General features: G+C 42.9%; 1 protein-coding gene across 17 annotated transcripts in view; it reads right to left on the bottom strand.

Moving 5' to 3' along the window:
- TRPM6 (transient receptor potential cation channel subfamily M member 6) overlaps positions 1-22447 on the bottom strand; it is a 121737-nt gene extending 99290 nt beyond the window's left edge. For 6 of the 17 annotated variants that reach the window (XR_002828738.1, XR_002828737.1, XR_002828735.1 and 3 more), the window contains exons 1-4: positions 22034-22447; positions 4169-4248; positions 2599-2637; positions 768-945 (exon numbers count right to left, since the gene is read on the bottom strand). Coding sequence is in view for 10 of the 17 variants with exons in the window: in XM_023752374.1 (XP_023608142.1) it covers positions 768-945; positions 2599-2637; positions 4169-4248; positions 22034-22066 (330 nt within the window). In the remaining 7 variants the exon portion in view is untranslated. Of the gene's footprint in view, positions 1-767; positions 946-2598; positions 2638-4168; positions 4249-10058; positions 10409-21569; positions 21622-22033 lie in introns of those variants that run through there. The other 11 variants (XR_002828734.1, XM_023752372.1, XM_023752371.1 and 8 more) reach the window with 8 other exon arrangements.
- Positions 22448-23630: the final 1183 nt, after the last annotated feature.

The following is a 23630-nucleotide window of genomic DNA, read 5'->3' on the forward strand; positions in this document are numbered from 1 at the left end:
CATCTTGTGAGGGTGTGAGGGTTAATTTGCATATTACCTCTTTATTATATAGGATTTCACTATGAAAGAACTGTTGTTTCAAACCCATCAAACTGATGGTCACACTCCAGAATATAGCTGATTCTGAGCTTTCCTGATGTGGGCTCTCCACCCAGCTTTTCTCCTGGGAAAACTGCCTCTAATAAATCAGCATGTGGTTAACAAGCTCAAGAAAAAAACATCTGGGAGATAGCTACCCTGTCAATACTATGGAAATCGCATGCAAATTTACCATATTAGGAACATGAGGAAAATTTGCCTGGAGAGCCCAGTACTAGAATTCAGGGCAGAAAGAAATTCCCCCATTTTCTTCCTGAGAAGAGGCTCTCACAAGGACACAGCAGGCATGACTAGCCACACGTCAGTAATAATTGCTAGGACCATGCTTCAGCTAATGCCTGCTGTTTGGTAGTAACTCTCTGCATTCCATAAGAACAGCCCATTGGCAACTGTCTCAAGAGCAATAAGCCATCTTCCACGGAGGGCATAAGCTCGCTGAAAGAGCTCAATCCAAAAAAGAGCTGGCCATACCACACTTGGGAAAGGAAGAATGCCTCTCAGACATAAAGGGAAAAGAAAGGTCAGGTCAAGAGATTAATAACATGGATCTACTTTGCAATAAAACCTGGTCATCTGATCATCTACACTTGGTGATATAATTAGGAGATAAAATTGGAGGTTATATCCTCTGTGAGAAACCAGTAATATAATGTGGGTTATTAACCAACCTTGGCATGGTGGATGTGCTTGCCATCTTGGAAATTAATAGTACCATAGGTATCTGTAGGGCTTCTTGTTGTGTGCTTTTCAACAGACCATTGTTCATGTTCACCACCACTGGCAGCTGACATGGTCCAGCTATAATCCATCCCAAGATGGTCTCCAATCAATCGCCCACAGTAACACCTTAAATTTGGGGTAAAAAACCATTTCAAAATAGAAAGAACACAATTTCAGAATAGAAAATAGATGTAATGTTTCTACATTTCTCTAATGCAATGTATAGGTGACATACATTAATAATTTTTAAATGTCTCATTAAGATTTATATTGGATTTTTTCACACTGGATAATCTTCTAAGTTTAGAAACACCCTCAGTGGTTCACCTCGTTAGCTGCACATTACAATGATTGAGAGAATGTTTTAAAAGAATACTGAGCCCGAGCCAGTTTGGCTCAGTGGACAGAGCATTGGCCTGTGGACTAAAGGACTGTGGGTTAATTCCCGGTCAAGGCCATGGACCTCAGTTTCAGGCTCAGGAAAGGAAGCAACCAATCCATCTATCTCTCTCACATTGATGTTTCTCTCTCCCTCCCTCCTTCTTTCTCTCTCTCTCTTTCCCCCTTCTACCCCCCGCATGTGAGGATTAAAAATTAATAATAATAAAATAATTAAAAATAAAAACTAAAAATCTCCAATATACATGGGCACAGAGCTTCTTAAACCTACTTGGAAGGGGTGATAAAAGGTTCTGCAAGTTGACTCAATCACCAATGGCCACTGATTTGATCAATCATGCCCATGTAATGAAGCATCCATAAAAAACCAAAAGGATGGGGTCAGGGAGCTTTGGGTTGGTGGTTACGTGCAGGTGCTGAGAGAGTGGCATACTTGGAGAGGACATGGAAACTCTGTACTCCTTCCCACATAACTTGCCATATGCATCTCTTCCATCTTGTTGTTCATCTGTATTCTTTATAATATCCTTTATCATAAACTGGTAAATGTAAGTAAATGTTTCTGAGTTATATACGCTACTCTAGTAAATTAACTGAACTGTGGAGGGGGTCATGGGAACTTCCAATCTATAGCCCAGCCATCAGAAGCACTGACAATTTAGACCAGGGGTCCTCAAACCTTTTAAACAGGGGGCCAGTTCACTGTCCCTCAGACCGTTGGAGGGCTGGACTATAGTTTAAAAAAAAACTATGAACAAATTCCTATGCACACTGCACATATCTTATTTTGAAGTAAAAAAACAAAACGGGAACAAATACAATATTTGTATTTGCATGTGGCCCGCAGGCCATAGTTTGAGGACCCCTGATTTAGACTTTCAACTGGCATCTGAAGTGGGGAGTAGGAGACGGGGAGCAGTCTTGAGCTCTTAACCTGTGGGATCTGACACTTGGTGTTGGAAAAAACTCACATCAGAATTAGTGTCAGACTTGGAGCCTGGTAGACACATACGTCACTTACAAGTCATAAATTAAATACAGTGTTGTATGTGCACAAAGCATCTTCATTATCCAAATAAAATGCAAGATAATAAAATGAAAATGTAATGCTTTATAAGTACTTCAATTGGTAGAAGCTCTTGTCAAGGGCCTTTAGCCATTTACATGTCTGGGAAATTCAAGTAACCTATTACATTCAAATAATCAATTCACACTCCTTCAAAAATATCTCATTTCATTTTTTAAATTTCCCTTGCAAAGGAAATAAAATGCACCATTAAGGCCTTTTCATTGAGTCCATTCAAGATGTGTGAAAACTATTCCAATGAATTTGAAACACAGTGCCTAAAAATTTAAAGAAATCTTATTTATCTGTCTTACCTGATTAAATTCTGGCAGACCTGGCATCCTGCAGTACATCTAAATTAAAGAAATGATATCTGTTAGTTTACTGACGTATTTGAAGACATATTTAATGCTTATACAGTAAATATCTGCTTTCTTCCATGGAACATCATCCATCAGCTGCCTCCTGCATGCCCCCTACTGGGGATCAAGTCCGCAACCTGGGCATGTGCCCTGAATGGTAATCAAACTGGTAACTTCTTGGTTCATGGGTCAATGCTCAACCTCTGAGCTGCACCAGCCAGGCTCAACAGTATTTTTGATCCAAGGTTGGGAACCCACAAATGAGGAAGGCCAATTACATTCATTGTTCTATGCCATTTTATATAAGGGACTTGAGTATCCATGGATTTTGGTACCCAAAGGGGTCCTGGAATCAATCTCCCTCAGACAGCGAAGGAAGTTAAGATTTAAGGGAGTCAAATGTTATACATTTTGCCCTGGCCAGTGTGGCTCATTTAGTTTGACATCATCCTATGCACCAAAAGGTTGCCAGTTTGATTCCCATTCAGAGCTTGCCTGGGTTGTAGGCTCGTTTCTCTCTCTCTCTCTCTCTCTCTCTTTCTCTCTCTCTCTCTCTCTCTCTCTCTCGTCCTTTTTCTCTCTAAAAATCAATAAAAAATATATTTTTAAAAAGTTATACATTTAGACAGCACAGGTGATCAGTGCAAATAACCCCCACATTGTTCAAAGGTCAACTACACTGCTCTTCTATTTTCCTTTAGTAATTTATTTTTTCCAAGGACAATAACATGCCATCTTATTTCAAGGACCTAACCACACTGGGAGATTTTCTGTAACCCATCCTGCCCCTGTGTTTCACTAGCTGCTGTTTTGAGTTTTGTTCTAGCGGTATATCTTCCAGAGGGCTATCAAGAACTCTGAGTAGTCAGGCTCTAACCATTTTATTCTGCTGCCCATATCTGCTCAAGCAAAAAGCCTATGGGAGGAAAATGGAGCTGAAATTAACTGTATAATCTGAGCACAGTGTCCTGAAATATCCCAGTTACTGATTCCACAGACACTTTAGTGGAGGATAAGGGACATTCACAATAATTTGAATATTCAATATTCAAAAGTTGTAAACTTTTTATCCAAAACCAATGGAATAGTTGTAAACACAAGATATTTCCTGATATCGTTCCTCCCACTAAGAGGAACAGGAGCATAAAGAATAAAACAGAGGAAAATCTACCACAATATTAACAGTGGCTCTACCAGGGTGATGTCATTAGGATAAATGTGTTTTTCTTTATATTTCATTCAGTCATTAAACAGATGTTTTTCCGGAGCCTACTATCTAGCAGGCACTGTCAATGGGCCCTGGGATTGGAGTGAGGTACAAAATTGACAAGTTCCTGTTCTTATCAGATTTCTCTAGTAATCATGTACTATTTTTATAAAGACAAACAAACATCAATTAAGAATTAGCACTAACTTTATAGATCTTAACAAATCCTTTAAACAAGTCATATTTCTTAAGTTTCCACAAATAGTCCTCCAAGTAGTGTTACTTTAAAAAGAAAAATGGAATTAAAAATTGTACCTGTGAGGGTCTTTGGAGCTGGGTATGATTTTGTTACATTCTCTCTTGTCGAACACACCTTCAATCCAGGATTTCTGGGACTGAACAGAGAGTGTCGTTATTTTTATATTTCAATTAGGTGAGAAAGCAGTGTAACCACAGCAGTTCAGGTAGACAACATATATTTAGGTAGTGTGATTACTAATTAAAATGGCAAGACCAACCCCAAACAGGCCAAGCATTTACTGGCTTCTATTACGACCACATAGACACCAATAAGGCAAATGTGAACACAAAGATATTCACCAAGTTTACTGGTTCATAATCTCATCTTAGCGAAAGATCCCTAAATGCGAAAACTCTAGCAAGGAAGTAAAGATATAACTGGTATGTTCCCTTAATTCTGCTATAAATCATTTTTACATCTTACAGCATAATCCTACAGAGGGAATATCAAGCTCTCAAACTTCAAAATTCTCACTCATCAAGTCCCACAATGGCTAAGATTTCATAGGAAGCTGGCAAGAGTATCAGAGAAATGCAACCTCAACAAGATTCTGTAAAAAAAAAAAATTCTAATATAACATGGGACCAGAGGATATAAAATGAAGAATACACCCTCAGAAGAATAGAACTTAACTGAGAGACTGATTTCCTGTAAATGCCTGATGACTGAGACTTATCTCCTGACCAGTGAACATCCGCCAAGAGTCATTTCCCATCCTCAAACCAATGAACTTACTGCTTGGACTCTGGGTGAACTTCCCCCTCTTGGCACACCCTGCCCACAAATACAGCCTGTCCCAAGCCCTCAGTGAACTTGCCTGTAGTTTGCTATAGCATGTGTTCCACAAACTGCAATCACTCTGCTATTCTCAAGTGAACTCACTTTCTGCTAGTGTGAGCTTGCCTCAGTTTACCTCTTTATGTAGGTTGATAATTTGCTACACAGTCTGTAAGCATGGCTTAACGTTGGCTGTGTTGCTTCAGATTGCACAGCCTATAACTGTCCCTAAATTCAAGTGGAACCCAACCAGCTGATGAGCTTGGCCTTCTAATATGAAGATAGCTTAGCTCTATATGGCATAAAAACGTGTGTGGATATAACTTTGTCCAGTCAGTGAAAAATAACATCCAAACCTGTAGAAAAAATTTTGTAAGAATGCATTTGAGCCAAAACTAACAACAATTGCCAGGAAGCAAGATCTCAAATGCTCCCCAAAGTGAGAGTTTTGTAGTTGCCTTTATGCATTGGGAATTAAGGAAGGAAGGGAGGGAGGGAGGTCACTTGAAGGTGGGAGAAAGCAAAGGAAGGCATGCGTTACAGGATAGTTAAGATTATGTGCTTTCTTGAGGGGTCTGGGATTACTCTGACATTTCAAAGGTGTTTTAACCTAGATGCACAAGAAAAATGGATAGGGCTTACTTAAGGCAAAGAGAAACTTTTTACTAAAAATGTTATGTCTGAGGCATAACTACCCACCATCACCTGCCCAGCTAGGAACTTATTATCAGATTAACCTGTGACATTACTTTCTGTCACTGGACTTGTCAGGTTTTCTTGTTTGTCTTTTAAATATATTTTTATTGATTTCAGAGAAGAACAGAGAGTGAGAGAGATATATATAAACATCAATGACAAGAGAAAGTCATTGATTGGCTGCCTCCCACATGCCCCACACTGGGGATGGAGCCCACACCTGGGCATGTGCTCTGACTGAGAATCGAACCGTGACCTCCTGGTTCATAGGTCGATGCTCAACCACTGATCCATGCCAGGTGGGCAGGACTTATCAGTTTTACTACAGAGCCCCTTTTTTTGTCCACAATACATACATATGTATTACAGCAATGATGAAATGGCAGCGAGCATTCTAGAATCTAAAAGGGGGCTTTTTCAAACCCTACATTAGTGCAGTCCCCACCCCACTCTTACACCTCCTCTCATCCTACAATTGAAGGAAATGCACTGGGCCAGAAAACATGTTACAAATCCAGTTGTGAAACCTCATTATCACACTGTCCATAGTTTCCAAGATGATTATGAAGGAGCTCAAGACATGCCACCCTGAAATATGCTGCTTGGGTATACTGTTTATGCTCAGCTGTAGGTACTGGAAAACCAGCAAATGCAGAGAGGCTTTCTCTGAACTCCCCTTACCCACCTAAAGACAGATCCTCCAAAACGAACTCAACTGTCATAAAGTTTCTCTCTGGGAGCTTCAGCAACTATCGCTTCCCTAGAAATGTGCCACAGGGGAGTTGGTATGCCCTCAAATAGCTCTTCATTCTGAATTTCTAAGTATCTGAATTCCTTCAACAAATATTTTGGGATACTATGCTGCATACTGGGAATTCTAGAAAATATAAGACAAGCTCTGAAGAAATATAGAATAAGGAGAAAGCAGATCATAAATGAATCACTAAGCTTCATGTGTACCAATAAAGTATTAAAAACAGCTCCAAAAAGGGTCCCTAACTTATGGGCTGTAGACAAAAAGGGATTCTAAGGAAAGTTACCTCCCAGGTGATCTGATCTGATCATGGTGGGTAATCACTTTCTAGACATATAACTTTTTTTAGTAAAAGGTTTGTCTTTGCTTCCAGCCAGCCCTGTCCATTGTTCTTGTGCATCGAGGTAACACACCTTTGAAATGCCAGAGTAATCCTCTCTTTACAAACCCTCTAGAAAGAAGCAACCACCCTCAAAAGAGCACGTAATCTTGTTAACTATCCTGTAATCCCAAGAATGACAGTTTTGCCATTTCCTTTATGCATTTGAAATTCAGGAGGGAACTAAAGAAGATTACTTGAGGGGGACGAAAGCAAGGCAGTATTGGATTACAGGAGAGTTAACAAGATTATGAGATCTTGCTTCCTGGCAACTGTCATCAGTTTGGGCTCAAATAAGCTCTTACAAAAGTTCTTTACAGGTCTGTAGGTTCTCATAGAGGCCAGGTATACATCTGGACTCATATTATGAAATTTTTCCCTCATGAAGTCAAGAACCCACACACTACCGGCTGGCCCGAGGCAGACTCATTCAGAGCCAGGTCCCCTTTCCAGTAACAACAGGGCTGGTGAAAGCATAGAGAAATTAAAGGCTTTTCATTCCCTCTGGGACTTACTAAGACTCAATAAAGTTTACCTTACCATGGTGATATGAAAGGTAAAATTAGCTTTTGGTTGGTGGCCTGGGATCTAAATTTTGATGTTGTTTTTTGTTTGTTTGTTTGTTTGTTTAATGATTTCAGAGAGAAAGGGAGAGGGGGAGAAAAAGATAGAAACATCAATAACAATTTATTGGCTGCCTCCTGCACACCCCACACTGGGGATCGAGCCTGCAACCCAGGCATGTGCCCTGACTGGGAGTCGAACTGTGATCTCCTAGTTCATAGGTCGATGATGCTCAACCACTGTGCCATGCCAGCCGGGCTAACTTTGATGTTTTTAATTTTCACAGAAAAGTACTTCCTGACCTCCAAACTTTCCATCTAGGACCTCTCATACTTGAAATGGCTTTCACAGGTCTACTTTCCCCGACTAGACTCGTTTCCACAGGCCCAGTCCTTTCTGTTGCCCCAGGGCCCGACCCAATGATTGCTGAATGAGCAACAAAATTAACACACTTAAAATAGAACCTCAGGACTCCTTCTATACAATTTCCCTCCAAAGGTGTAAACAGGACACCTGTGTGATTAACAAGAACTTGGAAACTTTCCTCCTACAACTCCCTTATCTCAGTAGTACAATCTATGGGGGACAAATAGCCAAGGTGCTGTCTTCTACCACTGGAGCAGTAGATTGTCAAGGTGGCGGTAGTTGACAGTGGAGATTATGCCATTTCTGCAACCATAGTGGCAATCTTTATTGACTGGGTGTGTGTTTTTATACACAGGGAGGTGTTTTTTTTTCATTGTTGTTATTTGGGGGAGGAAAAGGCAGAGGACAAAGGCGGGAAATAGTGTAGGTCTCAAGCTGAGTGTTAGTCACAATTATGCCTCAACCTAAAACATAATCAAATTTTAAATCCAATCACAGGCCTGAGGCTAGGGTGGGAATTGCAAAGACATGTCTAAAGACTTAGCCTCCAGCAGTACCCACATGAAGTATTCCTTCACTGAAAGTATTCCTGCATTGGAGCTTTTTAGGGTGTCAAGATTACAGATTTTTCTCTCAGAGGAATTTCTGTGGCAATTTTATGTCCTCCATACAATGGAGATTACTCCTTTTATTTTCTCAGTGAAGCACAGCAGAAAGAACATTGCAACAAGATTTTACTTCTTAAAATCTGATGGTGACAAACCACATGTTTGATGTAGACAAATTCAAAGTCTTTGCTAAAAGAATGAGAAAGAACTAGGAAAGGAAACGTGAAAAGAAAAAAAGGTTTTTTAAAATGTTTTTATTGATTTGAGAGAGAGGAATGGAGAGGGAGATAGAAACATCAATGAGAGGGAAACATAGATCACATATTAGTATACAAAACAAGTCTCTACAAGCTCAAGAAGACTGAAATTATATCAAGCATCTTCTCAGGTCACAACGGAATGAAATTAGAAATCAACTACAATGAAAACACTCAAAAACATTCAAATGCATGGAGGCTAAATGAAACAATGAATGGGTTACCAAGGAGATAAAAAAAGAAATCAAAAACTTCCTGGAAATAAATGAAAATGAACACACAACAACCCAAAATCTTTGGGACACAACAAAAGCAGTCCTAAGAAGGAAGTTCATAGCACTACAGGCCTAACTCAAAAAACAATAAAAATTTATAATAAACTATTTGACCTTACAACTTAAAGAATTAGAAAGAGAACAAGAAAAGCCCAGAGTAAGTAGAAGGAAGGAGAAATAAATGCCATAGAGACTAAAAAAATAATACAAAAGAACAATGAAACCAAGACCTGGTTCTTTAAACAAATAAACAAGATTGATGACTGTTAGCCAGAGTCATCAAGAAACAAAGAGAGAGGACCCAAATAAACAAAATCAGAGATAAAAGCAGTGAAGTAACAACTAACACCACAGAAATACAAAGGACTGTAAAAAAAATACTCTTAAAAACTATATGCCAACAAGTTGGAGAATGTGGATGAAATGGTCAAATTCCTAGAAAAATACAAGTGCTTAGGGACTTAAAATACTGCTGGGAGGAAAATTCCCTTTTCTAATATTATAAGATTTAATTTACAAAAAGCTCTTGGCTGGCCCAGCTGGGGAGGCTCAGTGGTTGAGCATGACCTATGAACCAGGAGGTCATGGTTCAACTCCCAGTCAATGTATATGCCCGAGTTACAGGCTTGATCCCCAATGTGGGTCCTGCAGGAGGCAGCCGATCAATAATTCTCTGTCATCACTGATGTTTCTATCTTTCTCTCCCTCTCCCTTCCTCTCTGAAATCAATAAAAATATTTTTTTAAAGTTAAAAAAAAAAGCTCTTGGCTCTTTGAAAGATCAACAGAGGGTATCTATGGTCTCCAGAAAGAAGAGAGATGTTTTCACAAAGATTAAACTGTTCCACTCTAAGATAATAACCTGGTCCATTCTGTAAAATAATAGGAATAGCAGATATCTCAGTCAGTTTGGGCTACCCTTACAGAATATCATACATTGGGTAGTTTATACAAAAAAAACAAAACAAAACACACACACACACACACACGCGCGCGCACGCACACAACACATTTATTTCTCACATCACAGTTCTGGAAACTGAAAATCCAGGATCAGAATGCCCTCATTCTCAAGTTCTGGTGAGAGCCCCCTTCCTGGTTTACAATGACCAAGACCTTCTCCCTGTACCTTCACGTGGCAGACAGAGAGATCATCTCTCTTGTGTCTCTTCTTATAAAGGCACTAATCCCATTCTTGAGGGCTCTATCCTCAAGACCTAATTACCTACCATAGGCTCCACTTCCAAATACCATCACATTGCAGATTAGGGCTTCCACTCCTGATATTGGAAGACACAAACATTCAGTCCACCACTGCCGCAGGTTAACAATTTATTCAGCACATTCTATGCACCCACCTAGGCAATGCAAAGGCTTTGTTTATATTAATTGTGCCTGGGTGGGAAGTGGGGGCAGTGATTATCTCCTTTTTACCAAAGAGGACACTGAGTCAGAGAGGTTGAATAATTTGCCCAAGAACATAATAATGACACTTCATAAAAGTGACAGTAGAGCCCTTGCCAGTGTGGCTCAGTTGGTTGAGCATCGTCCTGTACACTGAAAGGTCGTCAGTTCCATTCCCAGTCAGGACACATGCCTGTTGCAGGTTCAATCCCTGGTCATGGCACACACAGAAGGCAACCGATTGATTTTTCTCTCTCTCTCAGTCATGTTTCTCTTTCTCTCTCCGCCCTCTCTTTTTCTCTCTCTCCAAAATAAATAAAAACATCCCTGGTCAGTTTTGCTCAGTGGTTAGACTGTTGGCCCACTGACCAAAGGGTCACAAGTTCAATTCCGGATCCAGGGCACATACCTCATTGCAGGCAACCAATCAATGTGTCTCTCTCACATCAATGTTTCTCTCTCTCCCCACTCCTTCCTCTCTTCCACGCTTTCTCTACAAATCAATGGTGAAAATCTCGAGTGAGGATTAAAATAAATAAATAAAAACTTTTTTTTAAGTGACACTAGGATTCAAACAGAGGCACCTAAACAGCTTCATTTCACCATCACTTATTGCAGAACTTGCACCTATACCAATACCTAAAAATGTATAGTGTTTTAGAGTTTACAAAATCACTTTCCTAAACATCTGATCTCCACACAAATCCCATGAGGTCCTCAGTAGGTAATAACGAGTAATATCAAGCATATGAAATGTTCAGAAAAAATCCCCACTGTGCAGCATGCCCTCTGTGGGTATCCTCAGACCTATAGAGTGATAGCAAGAAGGACATGAACCCCTACATACTGTATAACAAGTTTTGTGTGGGTGTGAATATATGTATTTCTCAGGAGAAAATCTCAAGAGCTGGATCAAAAATCATTGCTACATAAAGGATCTGAATATAACTTATGTAAAGATACACAAATGGCCAGTGAACACATGCAAAAGCTCTCAACATCATTAGTCATTAAGGAAATTCAAATCCAAGCCACAATGAGATACCTCCTCACACTACTACGATGGCTATCATAAAAAATTCAGACAATACAAAGTGTTGGCAAGGATGGGAAGAAATTGGAATTCTCATAGTTTGCTGGTATGAATGCAGAGTGGTGCAACTGCTTTGGAAAACAGTCTGACAGGTCCTCAAAAAGTTAAACACAGAATTACCATGTGATCCAGTCTTCTTCTAGGTATCTGCCCATGAGAAATGAAACCATATATCCACACAAAAACTTGTACACTGATGTTCATAGCATCATTATTCATAATGGCCAAAAAGCAGAAACAACCTAAATATCCATTAAATGTAGAATAAACAAAAGTGTGTTGTATTCATATAATGGAATATTAAATAAAAATAAAATAGTCATGCATGCTACAACATAGAAGAGCCTTGAAAACATTAAGTAAAAGAAGCTAGTTACAAAGAAAAACATATTGTTTGAGTCCATGTATATAAAATGCCCAGAATAGGCAAATCTATAGAGGCAGAAAGTGGATCAGTGCTTGCCTAGGACTGATGGGGATAGAGAGACTGGGGCAGACATCTGAGGGGTATGAGGTTTCTTTTTGGGATGATGAATGTACAACTCTGTGAATATACTAAAAGTCACTAACTTGTACACATTAAATGTGTGAATTATATGATGTATGAATTATATCTCAAGAAATATCAATAAAAAAGTTAGCCCTAACCGGTTTGGCTCAGTGGATAGAGCATCAGCCTGCAAACTCAAGGGTCCCAGGTTCGATTCCAGCCAAGGGCATGTATCTTGGTTGCGGGCACATACCCAGTAGGGAGTGTGCAAGAGGCAGCTGATCGATGTTTCTCTCTCATCGATGTTTCTAACTCTCTATTCATCTCCCTTTCTCTCTGTAAAAAATCAATAAAATATATTTTTTTAAAAAAAAGTTAAAGGGGGAGTGGAACAGACAAAATGAGGGAAAAACCAACCCACAGTGGAAAACAAAAGACACATATATTTCTGTTCACAAGCAGAAAGCAGTTTTGTTCAACTCATAAAATATGTTTAAAAACCACTAGCCGGTATGGCCCAGTGGTTGAAGCATCAACCTACGAACCAAGGGTTCGATTCCAGTCAGGGCACATGCCCTGGTTTTGGCCTCGATCCCCCAGTAGGGGGTGAGCAGGAGGCAGCCAATCAATGATTCTCTCTCTCATCATTGATGTTTCTATTTTTCTCTCCCTCTCCCTTCCTCTCTGAAATCAATTAAAATATATACTTCTAAAAATCTTTTGAAGCAACTAGTAAAATGTAAAGACCAAGAGGTTTCACATTCAGGAAAGAATCTGTACATCTGCATTTCCTTTAACAAGGAAAAAAAAAAGACAATACTAGGTTTGTATTTCAACTTGGGACCAATCTGCTGGGGCCAGGTGGACAGCCATTTATCGACATAGCTTGCACTCACTAGCTCACCTTAGTTCCCACCAGGCAAGCTCTCCACTCTAGTTTGTTTTTCAGCCCCTGAGCTATTGCTTTCATCAGCTTTCCAAAGGAATGTCTGACTCAACACATGCACAGCTCTCAGAAAGAAGTAACCAGTAAATGGTGACCATTTGCTTTATAGATAAGGAAACTGAGGTAATCTATTTGAGGCCAAGAGGCATGTAGTCAGCAGTAAAACTACCTTTTCTGACTTTTGGCTTCATTCTTTACTCTTCCACCACCCTGCTAATATTTCTAGACAGTCTATAATTACCATATTCTGTTCCTTTTATGGTTGCAACAGAGGGAAATCAATGAGAAAGTTAAAAACATGCTCGGCAGCCCTGACCGGTGTGGCTCAATTAGTTGGAGAGACATCTCATACACCAAAAGGTTATGGGTTCGATTCCCAGTCAGGGCACATACCTAGGTTTCAGGTTCGGTCCCTGGTCAGGGTACATACTGGAGGCAATCGAAAGGCAGAGGATGGTGGCCCTCACTGGTCTGGCTCAGTGGATAGAGCCCCAGCCTGGGGACTGAAGAGTCCAGGGTTGATTCTGGTCAAGGGCACATGCCTGGGCTGCAGGCTCAGTCCCCAGTAGGAGGTGTGCAGGAGGCAGCCGATCAATGATTCTCTCTCATCATTGATGTTTCTATCTCTCCCTCTCCCTTCCTCTCTGAAATCAATAAAAATAATATTTAAAAAAAGAAAAGAAGGTAGAGGATGGTAGGTGAGTGGGAAGAGATCAACCAAAGAACTTGTATGCATATGCATAACCCACGGACAATGACAATAGGGTAGTGAAGGCCTGGGGCAGGGGGAAACTAAAAGAGGAGAGCTGCTGTAACTGGGAGCCAGGCCTCACCCCCACCCAGGGTGCCCTCAGGTAACACCTGGGACTCTACAGACACCCCTGCCAGGGACCTGCTACCTCGGCTGTGGTCCCACAGTCAACGAGTCTCCAGGCACTCTGGGCGCAGGCTCCTGTGAGTTCCGAAGCGTGTTCCCCTCTGACCGGCCCAATGCCTTAGCCGGGGCACTGCAACCACGCAAGCAGCAGACACGTGAGCAGCCCTCTCCTGTCCAAGGAGCAGCAGCCCCGCGAGCAGACTGCCCCAGGCCTAAGAGCAGAATCCTCATGTGGCCTGCCCCTGTCCAAGGAGCAGCAGCTGTCAGCTATGTGAGCAGCCCGCTCCCTCGTCCGAGGAGCAGCAACCACGTGAGCAGCCTGCCCCGTCTGAGGAGAAGCAGCCTGCCCACGATTGAGGAGCGGCAGCCCCACGCAGCCCACCCCCATCCGAGGAGCAGCAGCTGCGCAGCCCACACCCTCCTCCTGTCTGAGGAGCAGTAGGTGTGCGAGAAACCTGCCCCCATCCAAGGAGCAGCAGCTGCACGAGCAGTCTGCCCCCATACAAGGAGCAGCAGCGGTGTGAGCAGCTCATACCCATATGAGGAACAGCATCACCACGAACAGCCCGCTCCCATTCAAGGAGCAGTAGCCGCCCAAGCAGCCTCCCCCAGTCCGAGGAGCAACAGCCACGCAAGCAAACCATCTACGTCTGAGGAGCAGCAGCCCTGCGCAGTCCACACTGGTCCCAGGAGCAGCAGACACACACAGCCTGCACCTGTCCGAGGAGCAGCAGCTGGGTGAGTGGCCTGCCCCTATCCGAGGAGTAGCAGACACACGTGCAGCTCGCTCCCGCCCGAAGAGAAGCAGCCACACAAGCAGCCCATCCCCCGCCCGAGGAGCAGAAGCCACGCGAGCAGACAGCCCCCATACGAGGAGCAGCAGCTGCCCGAGCAGCTTGCCCCTGTCCGAGGAGTAGCAGCCACACGAACAGACAGACTGACCACATCTGAGGAGCGGCAGCCCTGCGCAGCCCACACTGGTCCAAGGAGCAGCAGCCACACGCAGTCTGCACCTGTCCGACAAGCAGCAGCTGGGTGAGCATCCCGCCCCCATCTGAGGAGCAGCAGCCGCACGTGCAGCTCACTCCCGCCCGAGGAGCAGCAGCCATGCAAGCAGACCGTCCCTCATCTGAGAAGCAGCAGCTGCACGAGCAGCCCACACCCATACGAGGAGCAGTAGCCCTGTAAGCAACCTGCCCCTGTCCAAAGAGCAGCAGCCTCACGAGCAGCCTGTCCCATCTGAGGAACAGCAGCAGCGTGAAGCCAGCCCCGATCCAAGGAGCAGCAGCCACGTGAGCAGTCTGCGCCCAACCGAGGAGCAGAAGCCATGTGAGCAGCCCACTCCTGTCCAAGGAGCAGCAGCCATGCTCAGCCCGCCCCCACCTGAAGAGCAGCAGCCTTGTGATCAGCCCACCCCTGTCCAAGGAACAGCAGCTGTGTGAGCAGCCTCACCTACCAGCCAGAGGAGACACCACTGCTGTGGACAGCACTCACCAGAGGAGCCGCTGCCAACTGAGGAGCAGCCACTACTGCAACCACTTGAGGAGCAACTGGAGCCCAAGAAACCACTGCCACCCAAGGAGCAGCCCCTGTACAACTCAACATCTAGATAAGTTGGTGAGACCAAAAATGGATAGACAAAGAAACCCCCAAAGGAAAGGAAAGAAGGAAGGATCAGGAAAGCAGCTAAGTGAAACAGAGGCATGCAATATGTCAGAAAAAGAACTCAGAATAAGGGTCTTAGCGTGCATAAACCAGATGGAGGGAAAAAATCAATAACTTACGTAAGAATCAAGAAGAAATGAAGAGTGATATAGCTGCAATAAAAAACACCATGGAAAGTTTCAACAGTAGACTAGGAGAAGCAGAGGACCGAATTAGCAAATTAGAAGACAGGAAGCAAAACACACCAAACTGAACTGCAATTGGAGAAAAAAATTAAAATACAGGAGGAGAGCCTAAGGGAGCTATGGGACAACATGAAACGAAGCAATATACGAATAATAGGGGTGCCAGAACAACAGGAAGAGGGACAAGGATTAGAAAACCTATTTGAAGAAATAATGTCAGAAAGCTTCCCTGAGGTGGGGAAGAAAAAAGTCACACAAGCACAGAGAGTCCCAAGCAAGATGAACCCAAAAGACCCACACCAAGACACATCATAATTACCATGGCAAATGTTCAGGACAAAGAGAATCTTAAAGGCTGCAAGAGAAAGACAGAAAGTTACATAAAAGGGATCTCCCATTTCTCAACAGAAACACATCAGGCCAGAAAATATGGATGGAAATTTACAAACTGATGCAAAGCAAGGGACTGAATCCAAGAATACTCTATCCAGCAAGGCTATCATTCAAAATTGAAGGGGAAATAAGAAGCTTCACAGACAAAAAAAGGCTAAGGGAGTTTATCACCACCAAGCCAGCAATGCAAGAAATGCTAAAGGGACTGGGGTAAAAAGAAGAAATATAAACCCAAGAAAGAAAACAGTCACAAAAAATAAAAATGGCTACAAACAAGTACCTTTCAATAATAACTTTAAACATAAATGGACTAAATGCTCCAATCAAAAGACATTGAGTGGCTGAATGGATAAAAAAAACATGACCCATATATTTTCTGTCTATAAGAGACCCACCTCAGAAGAAGGGACTCACACAGACTGAAAGTGAAGGGATGGAAAAATATCTTTCAGGCAAATGGAAATGAAAAAAAAGCTGGGGTAGCAATACTTATATCAGACAAAATAGACCTCAAAGTGAAAGCCATAATAAGAGATAAGGAAGGCCACTTCATAATACTAAAGGGATTGATACAACAAGAGGATATAACCCTGATAAACATATATGCACCCAATGTAGGAGCACCCAAATACATAAAAAAAAAAAACTCCTGGAAGATTTCAAGGGAGAGATCGACAACAATACAATCATAGTAGGGGACTTTAATACACCACTGACATCACTGGGTAAATCCTCTAGACAAAAAATCAGCAAAGAAACAGCAATCCTAAATGACCCACTAGATCAAATGGACTTAATTGACATCTTCAGAACATTTCACCCCAAAGCTGCAGAATATCCGTTCTTCTCAAGTGCACACGGGACATTTTCAAAAATAGACCACATATTGGGTCACAAGCAAAGTCTCCCCAAATTCAAGAAGGTTGAAATCATACCAAGCATCTTCTCAGACCACAATGGCATAATATTAGAAATAAACTACAATAAAAACAATTCTAAACACTCAAACACTTGGAAGCTGAATAGCATGTTATTAAATATTGATTGGGTTACCAATGAGATCAAAGAAGAAATTAAAAACATCCTGGAAACTAATGACAATGAAAACACAACAATCCAAAACCTATGGGACACAATGAAAGCAGTCCTTAGAGGGAAGTTTATAGCTCTATAGGCCACCCTCAAAAAACAAGAAAAAATTCTAGTAAATCATCTAACTCTACAACTGAAAGAATTAGAAAGAAAGCAACAAGAAAAGCCTAGAGTGAGCAGAAGGAAGGAGATAATAAAGATCAGGGCAGAAATAAATGACATAGAGACCAAAAAAACAATACATAAGATTCAATGAAACCAAGAGCTGGTTCTTTTAAAGGATAAACAAGATTGATGAACCTCTAGCCAGGCTCACCAAGAAGCAAAGAGAGAGGACCCAAATAAACAAAATTAGAAATGACAGAGGTGAAATAACAACAGACCCCAATGAAATACAAAGGATTGTTAAAAAAATACTATGAACAGCTCTACTCCAACAAACTCGACAACCTGGAGGAAATGGAAATATTCCTAGCAAAATACAACCTTCCAAAACTCAATCAGGAAGAATCTAAAAATCTCAATAGGCCAATAACTATGGAAGAAATTGAAGCAGTCATCAAAAAGCTTCCAGCAAACAAAAGCCCAAGGCCAGACGGCTCCACAGGGGAGTTTTACCAAACATTCAAGGAAGAACTAAAACCTATCCTCCTCAGACTATTCCAAAAAATTCAAGAGGAAGGAACACTTCCAAGCTCATTCTATGAAGCCAGCATCACCCTCATACCAAAACCAGATAAAGACAACACAATAAAAGAGAATTACAGGCCAATATCCCTCATGAACATAGATGCCAAAATCCTCAACAAAATCTTAGCAAATCGGATCCAGCAGTACATCAGAAAGATCATACATCATGACCAAGTAGGATTTATCCCAGGGATGCAAGGATGGTACAATATCCGAAAATCAATAAACGTGATACATCACATAAACAAACTGAGAGAAAAAAACCACATAGTCATATCAATTGATGCAGAAAAAGCATTTGACAAAATCCTACACCCATTTTTGATAAAAACTCTCAGCAAGGTGGGAATAGAAGGATCATACCTCAACATAATAAAAGCCATATATGACAAACCCACAGCCAACATCATACTCAATGGGAAAAAAACTAAAACCATTTCCCCTAAGAACAGGAACAAGATAGAAATGCCCACTCTCACTACTCCTGTTCGATATAGTACTGGAAGTATTAGTCATTGCGATTAGACAAGAAGAAATAAAAGGCATCCAAATTGGAAAAGAAGAAGTAAAACTGTCCTTATTCGCAGATGACATGATATTGTACATAAAAAAACCCTAAAGACTCTATCAAAAAACTATTAGACTTAATAAATGAATTCGGCAATGTAGCAGGATACAAAATTAACACCAAGAAATCTATGGCATTTCTATACACCAATAGTGAACTTACAGAAAGAGAGACTAAAAAAGCAATCCCATTTACCATCACACCAAAAAAATTAAGATACCTAGGAATAAACTTAACTGAAGAGGTAAAAGACCTCTACTCAGAAAACTACAGGACATTGAAAAAAGAGATAGAGGAAGACATAAACAGATGAAAGAACATACCGTGTTCATGGATTGGTAGAATCAACATCATTAAAATGTCCATACTACCCAAAGCAATCTATAAATTCAACGCATTTCCCATTAAAATACCAACGGCATATTTCACAGACCTAGAACAAACTCTCCAAAAATTCATCTGGAATAAAAAAGACCCCAAATAGCTGCAGTGATCCTGAGAAAGAAGAACAAAGTAGGTGGGATTTCAATACCAGATATCAAGCTGTATTACAAAGCCACTGTTCTCAAAACTGCCTGGTACTGGCACAAGAACAGACATATAGATCAATGGAATAGAATAGAGAGCCCAGAAATCGACCGGAACCAATATGCTCAATTAATATTTGACAATGGAGGCAAGAACATACAATGGAGTCAAGACAGTCTCTTCAATAAATGGTGTTGGGAAAATTGGACAGATACATGCAAAAAAAATGAAACTAGACCACCAACTTACACCATACACAAAAATAAACTCAAAATGGATAAAGGACTTAAATGTAAGACGGGAAACCATAAAAATACTAGAGGAATCCAAAGGCAACAAAATCTCAGACATATGCCAAAGCAATTTCTTCACTGATATAGCTCCTAGGGCATTGGAAACTAAAGAGAAGATAAACAAATGGGACTACATCAAAATAAAAAGCTTCTGCACAGCAAAAGAAACCATCAACAAAACAACAAGAAAGCCCACTACATGGGAGAACATATTTGCCAATGTTATCACTGATAAGGGTTTAATCTCCAACAAAGGGAACTCATACAACTTAACAAAAGGAAGATAAACAACCCAATCAAAAAATGGGCAAAGGACCTAAATAGACACTTTTCAAAAGAGGACATTCAGAAAGCCAAGAGACATATGAAAACATGCTCAAAGTCACTAATCATCCGAGAGATGCCAATCAAAACAATAATGAGGTATCATCTCACACCTGTCAGAATGTCTATCACCAACAAATCAACAAACGACAAGTGCTGGAGAGGATGTGGAGAAAAGGGAACACTTGTGCACTGCTGGTGGGAATGCAGACTGGTGCAGCCACTATGGAAGACAATATGGAGTTTCCTCAAAAAGTTAAAAATGGAACTCCCATTTGACCCAGTGATCCCACTTCTAGGAATATATCCCAAGAAAACAGAAACACCAATCAGAAAGAATATATGCATCCCTATGTTCATAGCAGCACAATTCACCATAGCTAAGATTTGGAAATAGCCTAAGTGCCCATCAGCAGATGAATGGATTAGAAAACTGTGGTACATCTACACAATGGAATACTATGCTGCTATAAATAAGAAGGAATTCCTACCATTTGCAACAGCATGGATGGAACTGGAAAGCATTATGCTAAGTGAAATAAGCCAGTCAATGAAAGAAAAATATCACATGATCTCACTCATTTATGGATAATAAAGACCATTATAAACTGATGAACAAAATAGATACAGAGGCAGAGCAGCATCGAACAGACTGTCAAACTACAGTGGGAAGGCCGGGGAGGGTTGGAGGGTGGTGGCCGGGGAGGGTAAGAGATCAACCGAAGGACTTGTATGCATGCATATAAGCATAACCAATGGACACAAGACACTGGGGGGTAGGGGAGGCCGGGGGAATGTCAAGGGGGGGGGGTGGAAAGGAGACATATGTAATACTCTCTGTAATACTTTAAGCAATAAAACAAAATTTAAAAAAAAGAAAAGAAAAACAGGGAAAGCACCTGTCTGTGCTACCGAATAAATGACTTCGTTTCCCATCATAATGGACAGGGATGCTCTTGAAGAGACACGTGCTTCCAACCCCTGGGAAAGAATGCAATCTCTGAGGCAAACACAGTGACCACTCTCACTGCTCCCAACTGCATGTCACTCAGAAGCAGTCACTCCAAAATAGTCATGGAGTTTATCTGTAAACAACAGAGATATGGAAATACCAACACTCATGAAGAGAAAGGAAAAACAGCACTGGGCTGCCCCCAACAACGGGACCCACTCACTGTTCTGGTGCCAAGTCCATCAGAAGGAAGTTTCCAGGGCAGTCCACTGCTACCCCACTACACAACCCCAAAAGTCATGGATTCCAGGCAAAAGCGGAACCCAGCTGGAAGCAGTTCAATCGCTGTATTCAGAGTATAGGGCAAATCACCTTATGGATTTTGTGTGGAAAATCTCTTTTTTCCTTAATTGTGGTAAAATACACATAATGCAGAATTCACCCTCTTCACCAGTTTTAAGAGTACAGCTTGGTATTGTTAACCATATTTACATATCTTTAACGAAGTTCTCCTGGCTTCATTTTCCTCCCCTGCTGTAAACCATTGAGGAAGTGTGTGTGTGTGTGGGGGGGGGGGGGGGGGGGGTGATAGGTAAACCTCATAGGATTATTGCCAGGATGAAATAAGTCACAAACCCTTGCCACCTGCTAAATATGTTAGGCATTATTAGAAGTACACTGCACATATAGCATCTCATTTAATCTTCAAATTATAACTATGATCCCGTTTTCCAGACGAGGCAGCCAAAGCACCGAGGTTAAGCAACTTGCCCAGGATCAGCGCTAGTGGTGGAGCTGGGGAAACGAATTCAGGTGATGTGGCTCCAAAGAAAGCGCCCTTAACAACCAGACTGCCGAAAGGAGCGCACACGTTTGCTAAGCACCTGGTAATAGGCCTAAAATGCAATGTGCTCAATACATAATACATGCACATGCCCTGTGCCAGTCCAGACAAAATATGTAAAGTGATAGCCAGGGTGAGGTTTGACCACGTTTTCGGAGACCAAGGCCCAACCGGGGTCTCCACCCCTCTCCCTACCCGCCCCCCTCCCCCAACCCCACACCAAGCTCACTTCTTTCCTAGGCGTCCCCAGCCGCCGGGGCCGCCCTCCCTCTCAGAGCTCCGGGAACTAGCTGCAGAGGGAACCCCGCGCGCGGAACTTGAGGCTGAAAGTTCCCGGCGGCCCCAGAGGGGGGGGTGGGGGCCAGGGGGCCGGGCGGCGGGGCGGGCGATGTTTACCTGGCCCTGCGCTCTCATGGCTGCGGGACTCCGGCGCCGGGCGCGCGGGGACGCTCAGGGTCTAGCGCCCCGGCCGCTCCGCACCGCACCTTCCCGGCTCCCCGCCCCGGCTCGGCACGTTCGGCCTCCTCTGCCGCCGGCCGGAGCGGAGCCCGGGTCTTGTCTGCGCCGCCTGAGCTGAATCCCCGGCCCCGTTAGGTTGCCGTCTGACCCGGCTCCGCGCGAGCCCCATTCCCGCTCCCGGGACGCGCCCCTGAGTGCGTGCCCCACGTTGCCGGAAACCCCAGCGAGGATCGGCAGCCTCGGGTGCCGACCCGAGGGCTAGAAAGGGCATTCCGTACGTCCCAGCTATGCCAGATCCCGGGGAGATAGCAGTGCGTCTGACCCAGCCCCCAGGGTCCGCGCTCGGCGCCGGTAAAGCGCCCTCGGCCCTCGGCGTGGCCGGCGCCCCGAGTCCCGCGTACCTGCGAGCGCCCCGCGGCAGGTCGGGCTCTCATCGCGGACTTGCGGCCACCTCCACCGAAGCCTGAGCTGGGTCTGCGACTTGTGGAGTCAGCCCTGGGCTCCACCTCCACGCGCTGCCTTCTCCAGCCCCGTAATTTTGTCACAATACCTTGTGGTCTCGGTTACCTCTTGTGGAGGGGAGGCGATTCCGACCTTATCTACATCGAAGGAAGATCGGGTGGGTCGAATGGGACGTTGACTCTCACCCCAGGTTTATTTTATGGTTTCGCCTTGTGCTCGCTGAGCCCGTGGTGAGGGAGGACCGAGGGGATGCGGCCACGCAACTGGACTACCTCGGCGGTAACTGGTTGTGGAAAGTGGCCTCTGGGCCTGAGTTCTTATCTCTGCGCTGGGAATGATGACGAATAGGCTCACCTTCCTCAGGTTATACTGAACAAAGGACATCAATAAGGTACCATGCAAATGCTTTCCTGATTTCTGTTATTTTTGTGGGTTCCTCTGGCTAGGTAATCTTTTGTTTGTTTGTTTTTTGTTACCCTCACATGAGGATATTATTTCCATTGCTTTTCAGACAGAGTGGAAGGGGAGAGAGAGAGAAACATGGATGTGAGAGAGACACACCAACTCCTTGCCTCCCACGGGAGCCCTTGACCCTGAATCGAACCTGGACACTTCTGAGGGCAGGGCCAACGCTGTAACCACTGAGCAAACCGGCTAGGTAGTCAGTGCCTGTGGATGGGTCCCACCCAGTATGTTGGCAGAAGTGATGCTCACTATTATAAGTGTAATTAACAATGCTAGCTATTCTTCCCTGATCATTGACTTCAAATTAGGATCACCTTCCCATGCAGTCTATTCTACCTATCTGCCCAGTGAGCTCACATTTATTTGCAGACACAGTTAACAGGACCCCAACCCCCACCCCCCATTTCTCAATGTGGTTTTAATGAACATTTCTTTATTGGAAAACTTGAACATCTCATGTGTGTATTAACATTTTGTTGTTGGGTTTTTTTTCTATTAACATATTTAATCTTGTCTCCTCTCTGGACTTACCTCCTTCAAAATGATAATGGTTTGTAAGCAGTTAAAAGGTTTAGAAAACCCCCTAAGGCAAGTAAGCACCTCTTGATTGGTGTTCACCTCCATACATCTTCCCTGCTTTGTTAGGTCTCTCACAGCGCTGGAGACTGGGAGCTCTCAGAAATCTGCAGACCCGCCAAGAAGACCAAACATTTGGAACAAGTGTCTTGGTGCACTGGGACTGCCATCTCCTACTTGAATCTCTTTGGTAAATTTACATGTTAGGACGGTCATATACCATATTCTTTTCAAATCAAGCTTAAGGGACAGAGTTTAAAATAATAGGACAAGCCCAGGGCTTAAAGCATCTGATGTGTTAGTTTACAAGCTGCCTTTGACTCCCCAGCTGTATCAAAAACACCTGAGGCATTGTTGGAAGTGCTGATTCCAGGCCCCACCCAGACCATCTGATTGAATTTCTAGGTGGACCCAGAAATCTCTGTTTTCACATCCATCAGTATTTAAAGCTTGTTTTTAAAGTCTCTGCATAAATATACTATGCCAGAGCTAGCT

The sequence above is a fragment of the Myotis lucifugus genome, unplaced genomic scaffold, assembly GCF_000147115.1.
Source record: "Myotis lucifugus unplaced genomic scaffold, Myoluc2.0 scaffold_31, whole genome shotgun sequence".
Lineage (NCBI taxonomy): Eukaryota > Metazoa > Chordata > Mammalia > Chiroptera > Vespertilionidae > Myotis > Myotis lucifugus.